The 25,123-nt window shown below is 35.5% G+C and overlaps 1 protein-coding gene across 2 annotated transcripts in view; it reads right to left on the reverse strand.

Annotated features, from left to right (window-relative positions):
• LOC6649352 (basement membrane-specific heparan sulfate proteoglycan core protein) overlaps positions 1–25,123 on the reverse strand; it is a 92,275-nt gene that overhangs the window by 58,158 nt on the left and 8,994 nt on the right. For both annotated transcript variants that reach the window (XM_047011117.1, XM_047011118.1), the window contains exons 2-6: positions 5,844–6,291; positions 5,577–5,751; positions 5,345–5,508; positions 3,956–4,201; positions 3,462–3,638 (exon numbers count right to left, since the gene is read on the reverse strand). In XM_047011117.1, the coding sequence (XP_046867073.1) occupies positions 3,462–3,638; positions 3,956–4,201; positions 5,345–5,508; positions 5,577–5,751; positions 5,844–6,291 (1,210 nt within the window). The remainder of the gene's footprint in view (positions 1–3,461; positions 3,639–3,955; positions 4,202–5,344; positions 5,509–5,576; positions 5,752–5,843; positions 6,292–25,123) is intronic.

Raw genomic sequence — 25,123 nt, forward strand, 5'->3', positions numbered from 1 at the left:
TCTCTTTTTTTTTTGTTTTTGTATGACTTCATTAACCCCAATTGCAGTCCTTAAGAACAAAAGGCGTCAAGCAATTGATGCCATTAGACGACAGACAATCACAATAAAAAAGAAAACAATTAACAAAATTCTCGTATCGTTAAATATTTCAAAAAGTTGACATCACAAAAAATTACAAATTCCTAAATATAGAAAGCACTTTCATTAACCAAAGACAATTGCAGCAAATATTAAATGACGACAAACTAATCTACAATCCACATAACTCAACTCAAAAATATGCTATAGAAAAAAGAATTCGATTCGAGTCCAACCTAATAGGAATAACAACCAGAGGGCCGGGGCTAACTTTGACCGCGTCAATGTTTGTATACCCTTGCAATGTTTTTGATAACTCTTTCCTTACCTATAGCCATGAAAGTGAAAATAAACTTTTAATCTAAAAAAGCGTAAGAACGGCCTACAATCTTAGCATAGGAAATAACGAAGATATTGACAAAAGTCACTGTTTTCGACCGATAGTTCCTATGGGAGCTATATGATATAGTAACCCGATTTTGATCAAATTTGTCACAAAAGTTTATAGGTGTAATAAACTAACCAAGACTAAATCTCACGACAAAAGCTCAAAAAATAACAAAGTTATTGAGAAAAGTCACTATTCGTGACACTTTTGACCAAAATTAATATACCCTATTTGCAAGGGTATAAAAAGATAAAAAGTTAATTAAACAAATCGAAATAAAAAATCGAGAAATATGGCTTAGAAAATTTGGTAATTTTTTGTGAAAAATTTAATGATACATTTGTTAAAACTAAACTAAGCCGAAAAGAAGACAAACATTTTTTTAAGTACAGGTTTTTTACCCAGACTTCCTCTTGGATACGTCCTTAGTGGGGATTCTTCTTTAAGGACTTTGAAGTGAAGGAGTCGAAAAACTTGTTTCTCACTGTCGACCATCCATAAGGTTTTGGCCGTGAGATGTTCCTATCTCAGGCTGTTCGATTGACCAATTTATCAATAGTTTCCGAATGTAACACTGAAAATTTGTCATTCACAGCGATGAATGTAAACAATGAATGGGAAAAAACGAATAGAAAGAAACAAAATTTAAATTTATATAAATTTTGCAATGATCCCCAAAATTTCTGCCCAATTTGGGCAAAGGATTCGTCGCAGAGTTTCAATGACATTTTTGATTGCTTCGAACTTTCAAATCAAGTTGGTACAAAAGGTTATGGATTGTCGCATAGATTGGCTAATGGGAATATGGAAATGACAGATAATAAACTGAAACTAGATAGATATTTTTTCTGTTGGTAACAAAATGTTCTCTTACTTAATTAGATATTGGAGGACTGCTATAATCCCGAATATCCAACGCTCCATTGCCAAAAATGTGGGATAGCCCCGTATTACACGCCCACAATTTGTGTTTGTTTTTTTTTTTTATACTTGTCGCAGTCAAGTGTTGAAAATTCATTAAATTTACAAGGACACAACTTTCGTTGGTGTTCCTTTTTTGGTTGTTTCTTTTAGCTTTTTGTGACCTCTGACATTGCATTTAATCTCGTTGACAGGCACTTAACACGCCCCCAAGTAGTAAAAGCAGCAGCACCAACGACAACAAGAACAACAACAATACCAAAAAAATGTACCCAGCATGCAGGCAACTGGAACTGAAACTGGATTTTGTTACTGCTCAAGAGGGGGTGGGGGGAGAGATGAAGGTGGCAGAGAGGTCCTTCTACCAGAGTGTGTGTGTGTGTGTGTGTGTGTGTGCAAGAGGATTATTTAAGTTTATAATACGCTTAGGGGTAATTTTAATCTGTTGCAAATTGTTTTTGTTGTTAGCCAAAAGAGTCAACCCCCAAATCAACATCATATATAAAACATGGAATGGATTTTGTCCTTTTTTTTTGCTTTTCTTTTCTTTTGGTTACATATGTATGTGTGTTCCATATTTGTGGCATATTTCATAGATGCGTTCAAGAAATGACTTGAAATTTGTCCGTTTGTATTGTCATTTTGATACCCTGCAACGTGAACCTGATATTTCCTTTCCTGTTTAAAGGTCTGTGTTCGTTTTAATCAAATAATTAAAGAAATTGTTATTTTTTTCGTAGAAAAGATGAATTCAAGGGGAAAGTGTGTTCTCTTTTTTGAATACACGGTATCTGACAGTCGTTTCTTTTGACACAATGTGCCAAATTTGTTTTCGAGTTTGGAGTTTTGCATTTTTGTGTGTGGTTTTTGCGTGTGAGACGTTTCATTAAACCACACACACACACACACACACAGAATCGCGACCTAACGCGTGAGTGGGCGGAGTTGAAATCGTAATTTCACTTTTTTTGTTTGGTTTTTGCTGTGGCTTGGCGGTTGAAGGGAATGGGATGGTGGGAGGAGTGAATGAATCCGCGGGGAATATGCAATTTTTCTAGCAAGGAAAACTGAAAACTGAATGCAAACTGGATTCAGGGTCAGCAGTAAAACAAAGAAACAAAAACTGATGAAATGAAACGCTTATCATTTCCAAATTCTTCAATTGTGGGTATGATTGAGGGGAAGGAAACATATTTTGAAACATATAAATAAGTAATGGAAATGAGCTATTTATCGCAGTGAATCGTTTTCAAATGGATTTCCCATTGGTTCAGGTAGTAAAACGTCTTAAGAAACAAATTAAAGCTTACAATATTTATCATAATGGTTAAAAACTATTTCAAGATGTACGATTAAAACAACGATTGAATAGAATGCCAATCAAATGTCTGTTTAAAGTAACTAAAAAAACATCTAAATTGAAACCAAATACTTTAACTTATACTTTATGTATACCGAATTTCAACAATGTCCTTGTAAATGTCAGATGAAACAATTCAAACTATTTAAAGTCAAGAGTGCGATAATAGAAAAACCCCATCAATTAGAAAATATTTGGCATGGGAACGCGAATATATATGTATATGGAATTGAAAATAATTAAATAAATGATCGCTAAATATTTAGCCAATTGAGTTGATCGCCTTTTTTGTCGATCAATCTATAAATAAATATGTTTTTATGCAAAATCCATTAGAATTAAGAGAAAGGCAAATATTTAACCTAATTTAAAATATGGATGAATTCATATTCATCTTGTATTCATATCGATGGGCCAATTAATATACGGAATTTATAGCCCCTACCCATTACAAATACATCATAACTTTATGCAAAATTGATTTTGCTTTAGAGCACGGCACGTTGCCAGTCGGCAATGCAGATGAGATCAGCGGTCAGAAAACACAACAAAAAAAAAAAAAACAAAAAAAAAAAAAATAAGAAAAACGTTGGCATTATAAAATTTTGAATAAATCAGAAATTACCCAAAAATCATATATATTAAACTTTTAAATTACAATAAAAATGCCTCCAGATCAAAATAAAAACACAATTAAATGAAATAAGCACTTACCATTATCTACCCAATTTTCCTCGGGTTGCTCTGGATTTGGTTGTGGCGCTTGCTCCTCTTTGGTTGGGCAACCAGCCTCATCGGTCTGATCCTCACAATCTATGTGACCATCGCAGTGATAGTTCAAATTCAGGCAACGATTATCGCACTTGAATTCTTCTTCAGAGCAAATCAAATCTAAAACACCAAAAACAAAAAAGAAAAAAGAAAAAAGGAAAAAAAGAAAAAAGCAAAAGAAAAGCCAAAGAAAAAGGTAAAATAAATGAGTTTTTACTGAAAATATATTGTCAAAAAAAAAAAAATGAAAAATACTAAAACTTAATGACACTGAGTGAGAAGGGAATGATTCCGATTGCGATTGAAATTTCATTATATATTTTGCCAGATTTATATGGGTGTGGGATTAGTTGAATGTTTGAATTTGATGTTGTTGCTGTTATTGTTCTTCTTATTGTTGTTGATGACAATGATGATCAAATTAGAATTTGAATTACCCGGTTCATAATTATCAGTGCCACAATTCAATTCATCCTCGTTATCAGGACAATCTCTTATGTTATCGCAACGCTGCTCATCGCAAATGGTGTGACCTGATACAGGACAAGTATAGGTGGTATCACCACGGCAGCCATAACTTGGGACCTTTACAGCGATATCATCGCCAGAACCTTCTACTTCAGGTATCGTATCATTAGCACCAAAAGGTGATCCTAAATCATACGCTCCGTTGACATGTCTCTCTGTATGTGTGTGTGTTTGTTTGTAAGTTTAAAAAGGTACAAAAAAAAGGTTAGCGATTTTGTCGTTTTACTAAGACATAACAAAAACATAGAGACATAGATATAGAGACAGAGAGAAAGTGAAAAATAGACAGAGAGAGAGTGAGAGAGTGAGAGAGAGAGAGACTCGATGACTTACAATTAGGCGTACAAGCAACTGATGGACAGAATGAAAATGGAAATATATTTTTTTGTATATGCAAAAATAACATCACTCAATGGTCAAACATTTCTTAGGCACAAAAGCTTTTGACATTTTTCCCCTCCTCTTTCAGGGATTGCAATCGTAACTTTGATCCGAAAATTTTTGTTGTTTCTTTCAAATTCGTTTCGTTTTGCATTCCCTTCCACGAATAGACTTAATATGAATGTATGTGTATATATGTTGTGTATGTTGAATTGAACCCGATTTTTCTTTCCCCAACAAGCAGAACAAACCTCGGTGGGCTGCACACATTTGAGGATCTTCGTCGGAACCATCGGTGCAATCGTTTTTATTATCGCATACATGACTGCAATCGGCATAGCCATCACCATTTTTACAATCGAAGTAATCATCGTTTTCGCAAACCCGTTTAGCTTTCTCAACCGCAGTGAGAACACCTTCATTATTTTCGTTATATTCATCATAGACTTCATCATTATCATCGTTATTATTGTTTCTATCAAATATCGTTTCCCTATATAGTCGACACATTTCTGGCTCCTCATCAGATCCATCGGAACAATCGTTCAAATCGTTGCATATATTAATGCATTTGATAATCTCATAACCATTTGAGCATGGGAATGCATCATTACGCAAATTGAGGCAAACAGCTGATTTCGTTGGCTTAACGGTATCGGGGGTTTTGGTATATCCTGCATTTGTGAGGTGTATTGAGTGAATGAGTAACAGAGATAGCACGATAGTAGTGAAGGTTTTTTTTTTTGGAAAATTCGAATTTATTAAATATAGGTTTCTACTCTACTAGGACATAATTGAACTTTTCACTTGGTAGCCCCAATTACCACAGAGAGCATAGAGCAGCAAGAGAGAGAGAGAGAGAGATAGAGAGAGAGCTAAGCCAAGTTCTAAATTAAATTTATTGCAATTTCCCTTACCAAGATATGGATAGAAGGCGAATCTATCATCGACCGATGCACCTATACTGTCAATTCGATTATAGTTCGATAAATGTTTACGGAATTGATCCTCAAAGTCGGTAATACGATTCGGTATCTCCAATTGCACTAGCACTCGCTGCTTAAAGGCATCGTCGGTTCGTCTATAAGAGACAATTAACAGGATTAGAGAAGAGGTTAAATGAGTTTAGAGAGTAATCCTGGTACTTACTCCACATCTAAGAGAGTGCTATGCAGTTCCACATCATCGTCATCCAATTCATAGACCTCACGGAAAAAGGAAAGCAAGTCTTGGGCAAGTTGTCTTTGCAATGTTTCGAATTTTTCACTATTTTTATCCTCGTACTCGCTAAAGAATGGTTCATTTATGCTGAAAACGGTACGATCTAGAAAAAAAGAGCGAGAGAGACAGAGAGAGAGATAGAGAGAGAGAGTCAATCTATGACTTGATAATATGACTTGTTCTTATATCACTTACACGAAGTGGTTTCATCTCCTCCATCACCTCCATCTCCGCCATCACCGGATCCCGGATAGCTCTCTTCGTAAGTATCGGGTGAACGTTTACGGGACTGCAATTGTTGCAAACGTTGTTTTTCCTGCTGTTGCTGTCTATTCAACTTTTGGAGATCACGTCGCTGCTTTGCCTCCTCCTTGGCATGTTGTCGTCGCACCTGTTGACGTTTATTCAAACTGCGATGAACACGAACCTTCGATGCTTCAGGACCAGAGCCAAAAATGCGAGAGAGTTCGCGACGAACTCTATGGACACCCTGACTGAACCAGTTACCCTCTACCAACTGGGGCTCATCATCATCATCAATGGGATTCCAATCATCTAGGACGCTATCATGACGCTTCTCACGATCCAAAATAACATTGTCTTTCTCCACAAAGTCAAGGTCATCGTCTAAACTTGTGATTTGCTGCAAAAATACAAAACATTGAGAAAAACAAAAACAAAAATTAGAATGAATATTTGAAAAATCTAAAGCTTTTCATAGCCTGAAAAAGTACCCAAATGATTACAGTTTAAGAGCCATTGGTTGTTGTAATAGTGTAAACTTAACAGTTTGATGGCTACTGAAGCTTTTCACCTCACCTTAACAGAAAGCTTTTGGGCGTTCTGTTAACACAACAGTTTACAGTTTGTTGAATTTTGAGTTTGAAATTTTCAAATCAATGCTTTTTCCTCCCCCTTTAACCTATATTTTCGATGAATTTTCAAATAAACTGCAAGTAAATGACAATTATAACATGAAAAGTGCATTCAGTTTTTCTCGTCTTTTTCTTGTCATCTTCTTCATTGGGTCTTTCAGTTCTTGCCCATTATTATCTTCTTGGTTTTATCGATGGGGCCGCCACCTTATCGATAAGAGGAAAAACCAAAGATATGACAAACACAAAGAAGAAGAAAATGAGGAGGGTGGTTTCGGGGAGTAAAGTGAAACAAGGCGCATGCACATTTGGCCCACATTCCATTACTTATTTCCCATGCCCCCACCTGCTGCATTATTGTATCATTGTGATAGAAGAAATAGAAGATATATATGTATGTAGCTACAGGTATAGATAGATATGGCATTCCATATGCACCATGCACGAGTTGGACCTAAACGAAAAAATCTTAAGTGGATAGTTTTCAATACGAACAGAAAAAAGATTTCAAATCTTCAATTACATAGTACATATATCTTCTTGATTCTTTGATTCTTTTCATATTGAAGAATTGTACAATCTGTGTGTCTTCGCCTGGGGTGGGGCACCGCCTAGCCCTAACTCTGGCACTTATCATCAAGAATGGTGAAAGAAATCTATGACGTCTGTCTATCACTTACAAACGAAACAAAACCAAAAAATTAACACATGAAATCAATTCTCAATTAAGAAGTTACGACTGAGGGAATTGAAGTTGGAATCGTAACCCAAAATGTTATTTTTAATAACCTTAAAGTACACATCTTTGTGTTTGACTTAACTTTGACTTCTAGATATAATTATTAAAAGTCGAAATTTCATTCAAATCAAGGTAAACTGAAAGTTTTTAAGGCTCTTATATTGGTCATTTAAGTTGCCAATATTTATCTTAACCATTAGAAAGTGAATTCGGTTAATCAGCAATTGTTATTGGTTAATGGCAAGATATTGAAATTATTGATATGTGTGTGATAAGCGTATTTAGGTCAATTTTTAATGCCAATAATTTGCCAAAAATAAATTTAACTTTTAAGTCGCCTAAAAACAAATTAAAAGTCCAAAGGCAGTGGCAACCAAATTTAGATTATCATTTTTGATATTTCATACAATTGAATTTAATCAAAAATTGAACAAAAAGTGTTCATCAATTGAAAGTTTATATGATTTTCAATCAAAAAACATTGTCGATAGAGAGAATAAGGCAAAATTTTGGGGCCATATCGAGAGACATTTCGGGGGCATTTCGGGTTAGTCTCTTTGTTAAATTGTATAAAATATATTTGAATGCTTGCAATTCAATTGGCCTGACACAGTTTTTTGAGCGTTTATTGTTTCTTGCACGAGAAATGTGGCTAATGCATGCAAACAGCTTCCCCCTCGATTCCCACCCCACAGCATTCAATGGCTGTCAAACTGTGCAAAACGACCGCCCACATACACTTAATACACCGAATGAAAATGAATGGGAATGGAAGTGGAAATGAATTATTACGCATACGCAGCGTGTTGAACAAACAAGCAAATAAATGAAACTAATGTGCGTGGCAAATCAAAAAGAACATGCAACATGCCACTATATTTATGTAGAAAGGTGGATCGTCTGTTAAATAGCAGGGAGAGACCAGAGAGTGTGCGGTGAATGGGGTTCATTTCGGGTGGGCGGGGGGTGCAGCTATTGTCCTTGAACCCATTTCTAAATGCATTCACAGAGATTTATGAGATATGATGCATTTTTTTGTAGTCATTTCGAATAAACTTGTTGCTTAGACATCCCAAGACAAAAACTGGGTCACACACACACACAACAGTGAGAACAAGGGCAAAGAGAGGGTGTGGTGTGAGAGCAAAGACAGTCGTCAAGGTCGGCATACTAGACTTGGGTGTTTTTTTTTTGTTGTTGCTGTTGTTGGTCAACTTCCTCTTTATTTTACCCTTTTTTTTTAAAGCCTTTTCCCTTCTTTTTATTGTTCCTTTTATTTTCGTCCAGTTCCGTGCATTGAACTTTATTGGGCAAAATCAGAAAAAAAAAAACGAAAAACACAAAAAAAAGGAGACCACACACAGTGCCAAAAAAATTATGAAAACTAGGCCCGTCCCGTGGGGCAGCCAGACACTGATTTTGACTCATTTCCTGTAAGACAAATTACACATTGGAAACGGCAGACAAAACACCAAGAGAGAGAGAGAGAGAGAGGGAGAGAGAAACCCCCGCCCCCACCTCCCAGTCACTCCACCAAAGCCTTTCCACCCGCAACACACACATTTCACTTCACTTCATTCCTTTTTTCATAAATTTTGCACACACATGTGTATTGGCAATTTATTTTCATCTAAGTTTGAAAATCGCAGACAAAATACTCGTAAAATCGATCGCACACGTTTCTCAATGGAGACAGTGGAAAATAGTGAGAGATGGATGGAAATGGAAATGGAATGGAGACAAAGAGAAAGAGAAAAGGCGCGAAAGGAAAAAGTTATTGACTGTTTGACTGACTGAGTGTGTCTGTCTGTCTGTCTGACTACACACAAAATTTGTGGCCAATAAACACGGCAAATATGGTTTCCTTTAGCCCTTTGTGGAAACTGGGCGTTTTAAAGGCGTGGCAGGCCAAATTTGGCAACAAAAGAAAAAGCTGAAACCATTCAAAGACAAAGTGTAGTTACTCTACAAATTAAATATTTTCCTATGCACAAATTTTCAGAAGTCTCCACAAGTCTGCAAAGTGATTTTGATTTTAAAAACAGCACTAAAGTCTCCAATCACAGCACTGAGAAATCTTTAAAAGTCTTACAAAGTCTCCAAAGGCATATGAAACTCTCCACAAATTTATTTAAGTCTCCAAAACATAGATTCATAGTCTACAAAATTAATTTAAACACAAAACAACAGCAAATAATTTATAATAATTAGTATACACATTGAATATGGCAAAAAGCAAATATCTTTACATGTCTACAAAGTTTTCACCTGAATTTGAAACTCTCCACAAGTCTTAAAAACTGTGTGTCTAATGTCATAAAGTCGCCACAGGCAGATGAAGGTCTCTACAAATATATTTAAGTCTCCAAAACAAACATAGGTTCATAGTTTGTGTGATTTTCGAAAATCTACAAAGTCTCCACAAGTCTACAAAATGAATTAAAAACGCAAAACGGCCTGAAAAATTTATAACAATTAGTACAAAACTTGAATATGGCCAAAAGCAGAAATCTTCACAAGTCTACAAAGTTTTAACGTACATTTGAAACTCTCCGTAAGTCTATTAAAGTCTCCAAAACTTAAAAGACTCGTAGTTCTTGTGATTTGTAATGGTATAAACACTTATTGTCTAAATCAACAAAGTCTCCACACTTCTAACATTTTTTATGGCTTATATTAAACGTTTTTACCTAGCCTGTAATACAGTAGAAAAGTCTCCACTTTTAAAATTATAAAGTATTCATCATTTTTAGCATTTTCAACAAACAATTAAAGCCGATGGGCAGCAACATTTCTCTACTTTCTCTGTGTGTTTGTGTGTTACCCACAATTATTAGCAGGGATATTCTCATAAAAGGAACAGACGCAACGAGTGAGAGAAAGAGAGGGAGAGAGAGAGAGAAAGTTGTGCAAAAGGAAATTGGGGGTAGAAACATGTGAAAATTTGATTAAAAACTAACGCCAAGGTAATTGGTTGTAAACCACCAGTCAGACAACAACAAAACTCAGAAAACTCACACAGACACACACACACACACACACTGACTCCTACTCCCACTGCCACTCCTCACTTACACTCCCTTTTCCTGTTCCTGTTCCTGTTTCTGTTCATAGTTGTTCTATTATTATTATGCTGAGTTATTTTCTCACACAAACTTTTGGTTGTTGTTGTTGTTATGCATTTCCAGCTGGGTTTTTGCTTTGTTGCTTTTTTTTTACTTTTATGCTCAAAATGTCATCAAGTTGTGGCGGTATTTGGGTCTTTGGGGCAAGTGCAAAGCAATTGACGCCCGTCATCTCTGAGGCTAATCGAGGGGAAGGAGATGATGTGTGCAAATGTGTAAGGGAAGGAGACCGTTGGACCTCCAAAAGAAGATTATGTGATTAAGTTTAAAGCGTCGCCATGCCCGTCAATCATAATCAACGAATGAAGACTGAGATTAAAATGAAGAATTGCATTGCCTCAGCCTTTGCCTTTTCCTTTGCCTCGGTCTAGTAGGAAAACCAAATGTAGTTTCATCTCTTTCGCTCTCTGTATAGTTTTAGAGCTCCGGTTTCAGATCTCAGCAGGAAATATTTAGCAAGATTCTCTTAATTCGTGTCTATTTCTATTTGTTGAGTGTTTCTCTTTTATCCCCCCTCCCCGTACATATTTCGCGCGCTGTAAACTAGACGTTCGCCAATTGTTTTCATTTAATTAGTTTTTCTTCTCAGTTTAGTCGTTCCCTCTAGTTTTTTTCCTCGGATTTTCCTCTTGTGCACTTATTTGCGCAATTTAGCTGCCATATGATATACCAAATGGTCTTGTGGCTGGGCGCACATCATCTCCATTGAGTAGATGAGATAGCGGCTTACTAATCAAATATAAACATAATCTTTCCCCTAACCGTTTATATTAAATATTTGGTCTCCAAAGGCTTAAATCGCACATAAAAAATGTCAAGATTTAAAACCGGAGACCTTCTGAAATGAGGCAAAGTAAATTGGGTCTTGGAAATGAGATGTAGAGGAAAATCTATTGACTCAAATTTGTAATCCATTTTCCTGGGAAATAAGTATGTTAAAGTTAAGTTTTTTAAGCTATTAACTTTGCTCAGACATAAATTTTCATTAATTTTCATTAAGACAAGAAATTGATAGCCAAAACGAATAACCTTCTGCAAAAAGGTTAAGGTCAACATTGATTGGCAAGAGTGATTAAAAACAAGTAATAGATATTAAAACAATGCTAAAATGGAAATGAAAACTAATTCAATTTTGTTTTTCACACACAGCATTCTTATTCCTCTTTTTGTTATGTTGGAGTTTAACCTAAAGACACCAGGAAATTAAATTGCATGTTACAACAAATTGAGAGAAAGATAGAGAGAGAGAGAGAGTGAAAGAGACAAAGTCATATGTGCAACAATGTTTCAATGTGACAATGCGACACCTGAAATGGACATTTATTTATTTATTTTGGATTTGGCTCAAAAAGGTTGACAAAGTTCGACAAAGTTGAGGACGGGGGGCTGTTTGAAATCTTTTGTTATTATTTCAATTGTTCACAAATTCATTGTTTGATTTTTGTGAAGTTATGTGGAAACATATTTAAATGTTGCAACTTCTGATGGTGCTCCACTAACTCCTACTCTCAAGGTTGACACGTCCTCTGGACAGAAGCATGAGGGCATAGAGCACGCTTTTGGCGACTGTTGATCCTGGCTGATGTTTTACACCATAATACACACACACACACAGATAGAGAGAGAGAGAGCGAGAGAGAGAGAGATATGTAAGACTCTTTTGGGTTGGACACTTGATGATGCCGCTCACGTTTTGGCAATTTCTCATAAAACAAACGACCATTAACGCCTTTAAGTTGTCGGCAGACTTTTCTTTCTCCGGCTTCTTTTTTCTTTCTCTTGTTGTTGTTTGACATGCTGTGGTTGCACCACAAAAGTGTGTGTGTGTGTGTGGGGGGGGGGGGGGGGGGGGTGTCACTTTGTTCGTGCCTGATATTAAGTTGTCAGCCCCCCACAAAACTTGAGCTAGTCCTTGTCTATGTGGCAGCTATTTTTATTCCCTCGTCTTCTTCTATTCTTTCGTTTTTTTTTTTTTTTTGTTTTTGCCCTGATATACTAAGCCCCGTTTAATGGGGAAATTTTTATCATACATACATAGTTCTTTTACAGCGTTTTTCTTTGTCGTTTTTGAAGCGATGCTCAACACTAGTGAGTGATACTGACCAGTTGGCGAAACAAAACTTAACTAAATCGAGCAAAACTATCAATAAGTATATGTATGTAGCCTACCTACAGGAGCAGGAGCAGAAGAAGCAAAGGAATGAACCAACTCACTTCATTTCACTTCAAGCCACTTGAGAAGCCAAAAAAAAAACAAAGCCAATTTGCGTGCGTAATTTGTGGCACTTAGTAGCTACGTGACAATGTGCCTGATGATGATGATTATGATGTTTGTTGATGATTATGATGATGATGATGATGTAATGATGGTTGCGCCTCTTTCAGATACCTGAAACTCTTCTCAGTCCTGGCCTGTTTTTGGCCCTGTCATTTGTCTACATTAGAACCGCCAATTTGTAATTGAGCATTAGTTGAGGTAGTTGGCCGACCAACTTGGCCAACATTTTCACACAATTGTGCGTAATTAATGTGAACTAATTAAAACTCAACTCAATTTTCGTTCACAAAAAACACAAATTTCCAGGTATTTTACACTAACATCAAGTGTGGCATTTCGATATGGTTAGGCATTGGTTTTTCTTAAACAATTGGTTAAAAGAATGTTTTATGGCTAATTGTTAGTTATTTTTCAGTTTTTTGTTTTTTTTGGAATTTCGTTTTTAATACATTTGAACAAAGATGTTTTTATATGTAGTTTACTATACAAACATGAAATTGATGAGTTAAATAAGCTTCAACATCAAAAACTGCAAAGACTTGGGCCAACTTAACAGGATTTCAAGCTTAAGTTATTAATCAACTAAAAACTCACTACATTTTGGTTTAAAACTAACTTAACCGACAATAAAATTCAACTTGCATGTTAATTTTAGATTTAGTTTTTGAATATTTTCAACAAATTTGTCTAAATTACAATGTAAGAGAGAAATTTACAAAGTTTTTGCCAACAGTCACTAAACCAAACTTACTAAAACTTAAATTGTCTTTGATCAACAGTCACTTAACAAGCAACTAACTATATTTTAGAGTAAAGTAAGTTAAGTAAACTGCAATATAAAGTAGATAATCAAGACATTTCGCTTAACAGACAGTCAGAAGTTTTGAGATAAGCGTAGGTAAAAATATCATTTTTTATTATTATTAGTTTACGGTTCATAAACTGCTAGCAGTCAGTGTTTTTGTTGATTCACTTTGGCTATTTTAGTTTTTGTTTTTTGTGTTTTAATAGTTTTACCTATAATTGAAAAACCGTTGAAAACAATCATTTCATAATCGAAAGTGTTTGCTGTGAAAAATCATTAGAGTGTAGTGTATTTATTTTAGTCGAACTTTAAGTTAAACATTTTGTTTTTGGGAACAGACACTTCATAATGTCTTCTAATTGCTTTTGATCTTTCCTCAACCTTTTAGATTTTAATTGTTTTTTTCTTCGTCTTTGCCAAATGTCAAAGTCTTAACTACACATAATAACTCATACAGACAGTGTCTCGAGAGTAATGTCATATGTATGTAAGTCTAGCCCAAAACTCGCATCATAATAATCATCATTTTTATTTGAAGGAATTTTCAGATTTTCTTTTTGTTTCAAACTTTTATGAAGCATGTGTTTTATGTGTTCTTCGTGTTGTTCGTTTTAAAGGCATATTGACTTTATGATACCCTTTTGACAATAGTCAAAACACAAAAATAGAAAAATGGGTTAGCAAAATGTTAGAAAGAAATGAATTCAATTTAATTAAATTGTAAAATATGCATATCTATAACAAATCCATCTTTTGTCCTTATCTATATGCAGGGTATCTTAAAATCGTCATCTTCGCTCGTTACTTACTAACAAGATATATTTTGTGTTTTTGTTTCAGTGCCTTTTTGGTTTTTGTTTTTATCGCCATAAACTCTCGAGTCGTTTCGTTTTGTAAATTTTATGGACAGCTGCCACGTGGTGGCGGTTCTGATGGTTTTTATATTCCGCATATTTAGGAATTAAGTGGGTACATACGATACTATGTACACACTCACACACACACACACACACACATGCACATATGTGCTTCAAAATGTTGCATTCTATGTTGCAGACTTGCACATTTTGCTTGTCGGCATATTAATAGAAATGATTTCAAGCAAAATGAAAAAGATCACAAGCGTGTGAGAAAAAGAAAAGAAAGTAATCTTCTAAGAATTATCAATAAGATCAAGAGACATTAGAAAAGAAATAAAGGACTTAGGTAACATAATTTTTATGAGAGACTTCGAAAGAGAGTGAGGGAAAAGAACATTAATGAATAGAAGAATAGAAGAAGTTAGAGCAATAGCAAAAGATTTTTGATAATAAGTCAAATAGATGCAGTATATGTATATATTGAAATTGGTTACGATTTCGTCAGTGGTTTATCGATCGTTTTGAGATCTCTTATCGATAATTTAGAGCGATCCATCTTTTTCGTTTGGCGCGCTGTTGAAAGTATGCAATGCTTTTGTGCATAACTGTACCAAAAACTCCATCAATAAGCGATCACTTTAAACAAATTTTGTTTCGACTGCGGGTGATGCTTGAATCGACTTTGTAAATAAACATAAATTTGTCAAAATGTTTCAATCAATAAAAAATGATTTCATTTCATTAAAAGTTCTTCTTGTTGATTTGTTTATCGGCAATTTCAATTAATGCCCTCCCCGCTCCATGCCTCCCGTCTGACAATTTATTTGATTTTTTTTTTCACTTGAATTTGAGAAACGAAAACTTTTCGTTTTATGCCTTGCCTGAGGATCAATATTTGACGGTTACACTTCTCACTTTGTGTGTGTGTGTGTGTGTGTGTGTGTTTTGGGGCACAAGCAACAAGTAGAACTTATGGCCTCCATTTGGCCCCATTTCTGGTCTGGCTGATTATGAAACTGTACATATATATTGTATATATAAACATACATATGTATGTACATATATCTAAGTATATTTGTGCGTGTGGCCGCATTTTGCCTGCTCTTCGAGAAGAAGGAAGTGAATTCAATTTTTTCAATGACTTGAACTTCTATAAAAAGCATTTACGCAATTTGTTCTTCTTGCTGTTTGGTGTTTTTTTTTTGTTTTTTTTCTTTTTATTTTTTATTACATATTCAAGTTTGTTGCTATTGTTATTTATAGGCAACTTACTGATAAGCAGCTGGGCCCAGATATGTATGTGGTCACGCTCACTCACTCTCTCTCTCACTCACTCTCTCTCTCTCTCATATTCTGTTTCTCACTCTGTCTCTCTTCTGGTTCTTCGATTAAAAATAATTAAATGAATATTAATTAAAGTGGCCTTGCCGGCAAGTGCAGGAAGAGAGATAGGCTGATAGGTTGAATGGTTTATTGTTTGCTTTGCTTGTCGGGATACATTTCACTTAATGAGCAGACTATTTAACCTCTAAGCACAAGATGCCAGGACTCTGGCTCTGGACGGGAGATGGAAATCTGATCTCAATTATGAACGAAAGCAAGTACATTTTTGCGTTCACATTTGAAATCTCATATTTTGCCTTGGCTTCCATTATTTCATTCTCTGACCAACAGACACAACAGTAAAAGTTTTATGCATTGCCAGCAACTGGCTGGTTAGACAGTCAGTCAGACGGTGCGACGTGTGTGCTTTCAGTTTTAATTTGTATAAACTTTGGCAAGTTTTCTACCTGTAAATTGTTGTGCACCGCAATTTGCAATCTGACCTTTTAACCCTTTTGCGGCTGTTGCCGCCGCCTATACACTTGCCACTTCCGCCCACTAGCTACTACTACGCTCTATGACTCTTTGGAAAAAGGCCAAAGCCAGATACAGCGACGACCTTGTAACCACAGCAACAGACAAATAAAGATGAGCATAAAACGTTGGGGGCGGTGGCAAGGGGCGGTATTGAGGAAAAAAGGCTTCTCTAACATCGGGCAAGGCAAGCCAAAAATGGTATAAACAAAGGTATGAGACATTATAAGGCCTTTAGACCCACCCCCCTCCTCCCCCCCACAAGAAAACTTGTACTCTGACAGAGTCTTTTACTGACATTTGACGTTAAAAACTGCCAAAAGGTTCAGACGAAACGTTTAGTGCACTAAAATTGCTTAAAATAGTGTTGGGAATCAGAATATCCAAAAGCAGTTAACAAGTAACAATTACTTCTTGTATGCATTATGAAGTTAATGCATTTTGTTGCAACACGTTCCTTTTGACAGTGTTATAAACATATATTTCAGTGTTGGTAAACGTTCCAATGTTCCGGCTTTTAATTGCTTTGTGAATAGTGTTAAATAAGGCACTTGGCAAGTTACAATTGCATCTAATAGTGTTAAGTTAATACTATTAATGCATTTCAGTATTGGTAAACGCTATAAAAGGCAGTTTTACAACTAAACACAATCAACATATTGTCACTGATCTTAAATGCTTAATTACCGCATTTAATATATTTGCCATGCAATTCACTTAAAGCTGAATGCAAATTTCACTGAGCGATCTAAATGCTAGTGAGTAAACTCTGATAAAATCTAAATAAATATTGCCCCAAAGAGTTCACATTGTTAACTTACTATCAACACACACACACACACACAAGGCCTAGAATGCATTTGCATAGATGTAAATCAGAATATAGTAGGTACACACACACATATATTAATAGAATTTAACCTACCTATATATTGTATAAACATTATTCATCACGAATAAATACATACATAGATAGATAGACTAGGGTGATAAAACTGTTTAAATTTGTCATGAATTCTTGGCAAAAAACTGTGACTGATGCATTATGGGTCATCCGATCTGATCCAATCCGTTACGTTACATTCAAACATAATATTTGTGCATATATTTTCTTTAGTTTTCCATTAGTTTTGCATGTGCACGATCCATTTTGAGGCTGAGACTAAGAATATACATATATATATATATATATATATATATGTATATATTGAATATTCCATTGATTGATGCCTGGCAACGGACAAAATGGCAGCAACTGACAACTTTAAGCGAGAAGCAACAACAAAAACTATGTATGTCACACATTATTAGCTTGGGCAAAAACAAAAGCACTGTCTCTCTGTTTCACTTGCTTTTCGCAAAAAACAAAATAAATAAAAACTCCGATGATGTCATGCCTATATGGCTGGGTGTCTCGTTCTATTGCAACCGCCTACCACCCCGATCACTTCACACAGATGAAGTGATATCACTGTATTTTCGTCTCACTACGACTCCATAAATCACACTGCCCCATGGCACATGGCACATGGCGCTGAGCCATGCGACTTGAGTGCAATTAGGCTGCAAAAAGAAGAAACATCTAACAATCTTGGCAAGGCATCAGAATCATCATTATTATCATTATCATCATCATCATCGCATTGATCGCATCGCCATGATCAAGAGCCCAAAATTTCCTAGACCATTTATCAAAATCGACAATCAAGATGTTAACATCAAAATTACATGGTCATAAAATTTAGCTGCTCGATGCACTTTGTGCAGAAACCTGTGTGTGTCTGTGGCCTGCGCCTGCTCCTCAGCTTGTGCCGGGGGCGTCATCTTCGTTGTTGGTCTTGGCGGTGTTTTGGCTTGATTCAAATCGCTTTAAATGCCACATGCCGCTGGCCGGCACACAAAAATGTATCTATGAATGTGTGTGTGTGTGTGTGTGAGTGTGTGTGTGTAGTGCATGGAAGAGTGCATACTGTAACCGTCACCTACAGTTAAAAGTCATCATATGGCTAAAACCGATGCTGATGCTGATGCTGTCGGCTGTCGACGGTCGACTGTTGGCTGATGTCTGGCATGGAGCGTGTTTAATTGCGTGCAATTTGTTTTAAGTCCATGGCGGGCTACCTATGCTTATGCATTTGCATTTACAGTGGAACCTTGGTAATGCAATTTCATATACAATAAAACTCAACCCAAGAAGGGCAAAACTATAAAGAAAGAACGAGTTTACAAATCGATGTCATATTTAAACTGATTTTCACTTGAATAAAACATGACTCAATTGATATTTTAGTTGAAATATCTAGTAATAATAAAGAATCAAGGATCCTATATGATTGGTATGAGAACATATCTTGGCAAAAATCTTATACTTAAATGTGGAATAGAGTTTTTCAAAATAAACAACTGATTCTTCTGGAAAAAAAGTATAAAATATGAACAAGAATGATAAATAATGGAAAAACCTAAAGAAATCTATAGCGACCTTTTATAGATTTCATAAATTTTTTATTTCTGTTAATTTTGGGTTCAACTTTTTATACTAAATGGAAACTTTTTTAATCTACTGGTAATTATTATAAATCAAATGAAATTAGTTAGAATTTAAACTATTAACCGGTTAAGCTAAACAGGAAATTTAAATAAATGTCTTAGAGCTTTTGGGGCATAGGAGAGCAGGACGAAATGAGGACAAAGATGTGAGAGGAAAGCGACCTTCAAAGGCAATGTAGACTGTAGACGAGCATTAGATTTGTTTTGTATCTATGACTTATGTGGGCCATGTAATACATGTAACACAGTCACTCACTGCAAAAACAAAAACAAAAAAATAAACCGCCCGACACAACAACAGCAACAACAACAAATCAGACTGTTTATATGAAAATTTTCGGTTTAACATTACAGCAACTCATTAGGCACGCACAGACGACGATGATGATGACGACGTTGACGACGACGACTTCGTTGTAGGTCAGTCTGAGATTGTAACAGTGATTGAGAAGGCAGTGACTGTGAAACTGTAACTGTGACTGGAGCTAAGACTGAGACTGGAACTGAGAATGGGAGTGGGAATGGGGATTGACTGTCAACGTAGATGATGTATAATGACTCCGTCTTCTACTCTGTCGAGGTGGTCTCTTCTTTAGGTGCTTGAGAGTTCAGTCGCTTTATTCATACATGGTTATAGTCCTGAGGCTCAAAAAATATGTGATTCAGAATGAAAAACATAAATAATTGAACTTATGATTAAGTTTGTCATAAAGTTTACTAAGTTAAAACTTGGAAAAAAAGGGAAATATGTGTAATTTTAATAACAAAGTTAGTTTGATTTAGCAAGCTAAATCAGGGTGAAAAGCCTATAAACCACATTCTTCAGATTAAAGGCAGATTGAATTGAATATAGTTTTAATTAAAGGAAATTTATATTGTTCACTAGTTATTGTTTACAGGGTATAGAAAATACGATTTGATTGTATTGATGGACTGGCATTGCTTGTTTCCTGTCGTACATTTTTTCCGCTGTTTCTCTCTCGTTTTTTGCCTTTTATGAGTTTTTTCTTTTCTAGGTGCCTTGTCTACAAACTTTTAACTTAATTACCGGAGTGAGTGTAGGCAAATATGGGCAACAGGCACACAGACAAACGTAATTTAAAAGGTGTATGTATGTGTGTTTTTTTTATTGTTATGTTTTATTCAATTTCCTTATGGGGCCCCCCGCCCTACTCGAAAACACTTTCAGCATATTTGCGCCTTTTGGACTCTCAATTGACCAGCAAACAATATCAATAAATGAAAGAAGAAGACAGAGAGAAGAAGAATGGGGCATAGAGAGTGAGGGAGGAAGAGAGAAAAAGTATGAAATAAAAAGCCTATATATGTAGGTACTATACTATATATAGACTCAATATTGACGTAGTCAAGTCGAGACGATTGCGATTAAGTTATCGGTTGAATGTTGGCCTATGTCGTTGCTCCAAGCTTATCGACCATTTAGATATTACCTCATCAAACTTTTAGCTCGTCGAAATCGAAAAGACCAAGACACATAAATAAATAAAAATAAAAAAAAAACACGAAAAATTGCTCATACAAAAGATCACACGGGGAATCAATCAAATTGCTTCCACTGAAAAGAAAGAAAACTTGAAAAAAATATACCGAATTGTATGCAAAAGGCGTTGGTCCCAGCGACAGAGAGAGAGAGAGAGAGAGAGGGAGAGAAAGAGAGAGCGAGGAAGGAGCATACATAAGCGAGAAGGAACCAAAATCGACAGAATAACGAAACTGTCTTAGAAAAGGCATAAATTATATAAGCCTTAAAGGCCATAAAGCTCGACTGGAGTCCACTAAGAGACAGACACAGAGAGAGAGAGAGAGCGAGAGAGAGAGAGAGAGAGTGAGAGACCCTCAGTCAGTCAGACAGACAATCAGTCAGAGCCTGGCAAAAAAAAAAAAAAAAAACTGGCTGAGATTGGTACGTGTTTGGCTAACCAATTTTCGGGGGAGCGGTTAAATATACATACACCTCTCTGTTGTGTGTGTGTGTGTGTGTGTGTATATGCAAAGCACGTTATGGTCAGGGCTTATATATGTATGTATGTACATATGTATGTGCAAATTTATGAGCCTATAAACTAAATCTACAATCAGCTTAGTCTCTAAACACTAGCGAATCAACGCTTTTAACATTAAATAACCTCACCCTCATGAAAATTATTCTCAATTCTTCGATCCTTTTTGCACACACACACACCCAGAACACAAGCACTCTTGATTTCAACCTGAAACTGAATCTTTATTCTTTTAAGTCACCGAAACCAATATCATTCTTTTATTTTACCATAAAAATATACCAATCTTCATAAATAACGAAAAGATGGATCAGACATGATCCTCATGGATCAAGTTAATATTCATAACTGATCAAACTTTTCTATAGTCAAAGATTATGGTGTTAAGTCTCATTGTCATAGCCTCTTAATAGTCATAGCTTCTTAATTGATTGATTATACTAACTTTAGTTATTAAACTCTTACAAAGTGTAAGCAAAATCTATAATGCTTTTGGCTTAATATGATATTTTTAAGAAATTTAGCAAGAAATAAGTCTTCAACAGATATTATATATAATATTTTCTATATATCATTTCATTTCTTTGTGATTTGCAAATAGTTTTAGCCCAGTTAACAGAAATTACTGCTCATAATTCATCCTCAGAGTAAGAAAGGTATTTCATTGATGTTTCAGACGGAGAAAGTGAGAATCGTTTACAAAAAATTTGATGGAAACTGCTTTACTTTGGTCTTTGGTTTAATGTTCAGTCAGAGAGTTGAGATGGGTTCATTATGGGTGACAAAAAAACAACAACAACAGCCACAACAAACCAATGTAAAAGCCACAAAGATATGGCAACCTCGAGTGCACACACACACACAGAGACAGAGACACAGAGAGACATAGAGATCTATCAAGCCGGTTGAACAAAGGTAACCTCACAAAACCGTTTGCCCCACAGCTGCAATGCTGCAGCCAGCAGTCATCGTTCTCGTCGTCGCTGTCGTTGCTGTTGCTGTTGCTGTTGTTGTCGTCGACGTCGTCAAGTGCAACGTCATCCTGCTTATTAAAGGTATTACACCTACACACAATGCAAAATGACGATGAAGACAACAAGTAAACGTAATTACAGTCGAGCCTCTGTCTCCGTCTTCGTCTCCGTCACAACAACGAAAAAAAAAAAAAAAACAAATCTCTGTGTAGACCTCCTTGTCATTGTCACACAGAAAAGTGAGTGAACGAGTGAGGAGAAGTGAGAAGCAGGCGGAGGAGCACTAAAAGAGGCGGGTTCAGAGAGGACAACCTCTTGAGTGCAGCTTGTTGATTTCAGCTTTTAGTTGCAGTGTAACAACGAGAACGACAACAACAGAAAAGTCATTTCTTCTATGTTTTCAACACTTGAACTGCATTAGCCTAAGCTTTCAATGTAAAAGAGTGAGAAAGCCTACAAAAGTGAGAGATAGACAGAGACAAAGAGAGAGAGAGAGAGAGACACACCTTTTGCCAGCTATCTATATATATAATGTTATTTGAATCTATATATCATATCCATCATAAATTGCAAATGCAGCACTACACTAACGACTCTCAAACTGTATACAGTTTCTGATTCTGATTGACAAAAATAGTGTTGGAAAGTATCAAAGTTTGAAATTCAACAAGCTTTCCAAACTGGTTTACACTGCAAAAAGAAATGAATAGAAATATTAAACTTAAAAAACTGAACAATTCATAAAATTAGGTATACAATTTCAACTTTTAGGATTATTTATCTCTTTGTCAACACTTGCTAAACTCTAGAATCTCTACTTATTATCAATATATGACTTTACAAGGAAAGTATGCAAAATTGGGGGTCTTTTTAAACTCAAACACAACTATTGATATATGCCGAAACATTTTCTGAAACCGGAAACAAGTATTTCGCGCAAATCCATAATTGAATTTCAGGAACGATAACTATGCCTACAGTGTGTTGTGTTGTTGTCGAATCAAAATTCTTATCATCTTTGATCTATTTGAAGTTTAAGTCGAGACATTCAACAAATTTCCTCACAACAAATGTAGTCGACGACTATGGGATACCTTAATTGGGTAACGTTATTAAAGACGGTGAAGTTTTTCAAATCAAATCATCAATACTAGACAGAAGAGAAATGTACCTATTAATATATATTTTTTTGGATTATCAGAATCATTATAGTATATATTCCTTCATGGCTATTAAATTACCGGGTATCAAAATATTTAATTGTCATATCTTCCGCTGGCGGCTTCATCTCTCTTTCTTACCTTAACCAAAAGCCTAAAGCGTTTGCGTCAAGGTCAAGTTTGATTTTTGAGTTTTGGTTAAACGGCACACACACACACACGCACAAAACATATATGTATAAAGAGAAAGAGAGAGAGAGCGAGACAGGAAATAAATCAAGTTTGTCTCATTTTGGTCAATAATCGAGTTGGTTTTGTTGCCAGCTATTGACAAATATTTGCCTTTTGACAGCTAATGGGCTCATTTAGTAGTGACCCATACTCTTTAAGCTGCAGGGGGGGTTGGTGTGGGGGCTGACTAAATCAGGGGCTGGTCAGTTTATTGTTGGGGCGTGGCTGTGGCTTCAATCAAGTAGCCGCCAAGCTGTCTGTTTATCTATTTACCCCGCATCATCATCATCTGCATGATTATCAACAAAATTCCATACCTGAAATGGAAATAGAAAAAAAAAAAAAAATTAATGAATTAAACAAAGGAAAAAAACTCTTGAATAATTTAAAAACAAAAGGATGATGTGTGCATTTCAGTATGAATCAATTAAATGATCAAACTAGAACTAACTATGCATAGATTGTATTTCAAATAAATTTGAATCGTAAATTATTCAAATGTAATATAAATCTTGCGTGTGAGAGGAATTGAATATCTCGGACGGATGGCAAAGCTAATGAACTTGCCTTTTGGTTTAGCTCGTTTCAAATGCTGATCTCAGCTTGAAATTTTGTCAATGCATTTGACACCTCTATACATACATATGGCTAGATACATATGTATGTATGTACATCGGCTGATGTATGTACATACATACATATATACTGCTACATATTTCCAAGCTTACTCAACCAAACCACAAAAGAGAAGAAACAAAACCCAAAGAAACGAGCCTAAAATTTCAAATTATAAAGCATATTGCATACCCTAACAAATTGTACAAAATGTATGAAAATTAATTTCTTAATTTTATAGTTCTAATAGTTCTTTCCAGTTTTCCAATTTCACAATTATAATTGATCATATTGACTTTCTTTCATTCGCTCCAATCCATTTAATTTTAATTATATATATTTATATTTAATTATATATATATTTTCAAGCCCTCCATTTATTTTGTGTATTTTCTAGTGATGTTTGTATTGTTTAATTAGATTTTTCTAAGGCTCAAGTTCAGGTTAAATGAATAAAAATACAAAGCAAAGACTTTTAATTTAATTATATCAATTATTAATTAAGAATCAGAAACTAAAAACCAGCATAAAAGCTTTATTTTGATATTTAGTTTTTGTTTATCTAGAATTTAATGAAATACTTAAAAATTTGTAATATTTTTGTATAGTTTTCAAAGGGAAATTAATGATTTGAAGACGATTTGAAGTTTTTATGTAAAACAATTCTACAACAATTAAGTGGTTAATGATTTACCCCTTCTATATAGGGTATAATAACTATCGAAGAAGAAGAGTTCAAGCGTTCAAGCTGACCAAAGGTATATATGTCTGTCTGTCGTTCATTCTCGCTCTGCCATGTATTTTAATGACTTTTGATAAGGCGGCAACTAGTTCCCTCGAATGAAATAATAATAATAAACTGTGGCACTAGCTTCTGCTGTTTTTTTTTTTTTTTTTTTTTGTGGGTTTTGGGTTAAAAGTGCTTAATAAGCTACAAAACCGGTTAAAACGAAACATTAAAGACGAACGAACGAAAAAAAAAAAGCAGCGGACAAAACTCATGCCAATGTCTCGCGCGACTGTCGTAGGCATGCAAATGTCAGGAAAATATGCATTTAATTAAGATTCATCAAAGCCACGAGGTGCCTAGCCTAGCCCTTCCTACCCCCCACCCACCCACCACACCACTCCATTAATTTCTTGAAATTAACCATTTCTTACAGTTTGTGAGTCATTGTCAAGAAACAAGAAACGTGGTATGCGAAGCATTGAGGGTCGGGTAACGGGGTAAAAAAACGCATCGCGTCATGTTGCTTGAAGCCCTCTGTCTCTCTCTCTCTCTCTCTCTAGCACTCCCTCTACCTCTCTCTTTCTCTTGCGTTATCAAAACTTGGCAACAACATGAACAAGAGCAACACGAAACGGGAATGAACATCAGGGAAAAA

The sequence above is a fragment of the Drosophila willistoni genome, assembly GCF_018902025.1.
Source record: "Drosophila willistoni isolate 14030-0811.24 chromosome XL unlocalized genomic scaffold, UCI_dwil_1.1 Seg141, whole genome shotgun sequence".
Lineage (NCBI taxonomy): Eukaryota > Metazoa > Arthropoda > Insecta > Diptera > Drosophilidae > Drosophila > Drosophila willistoni.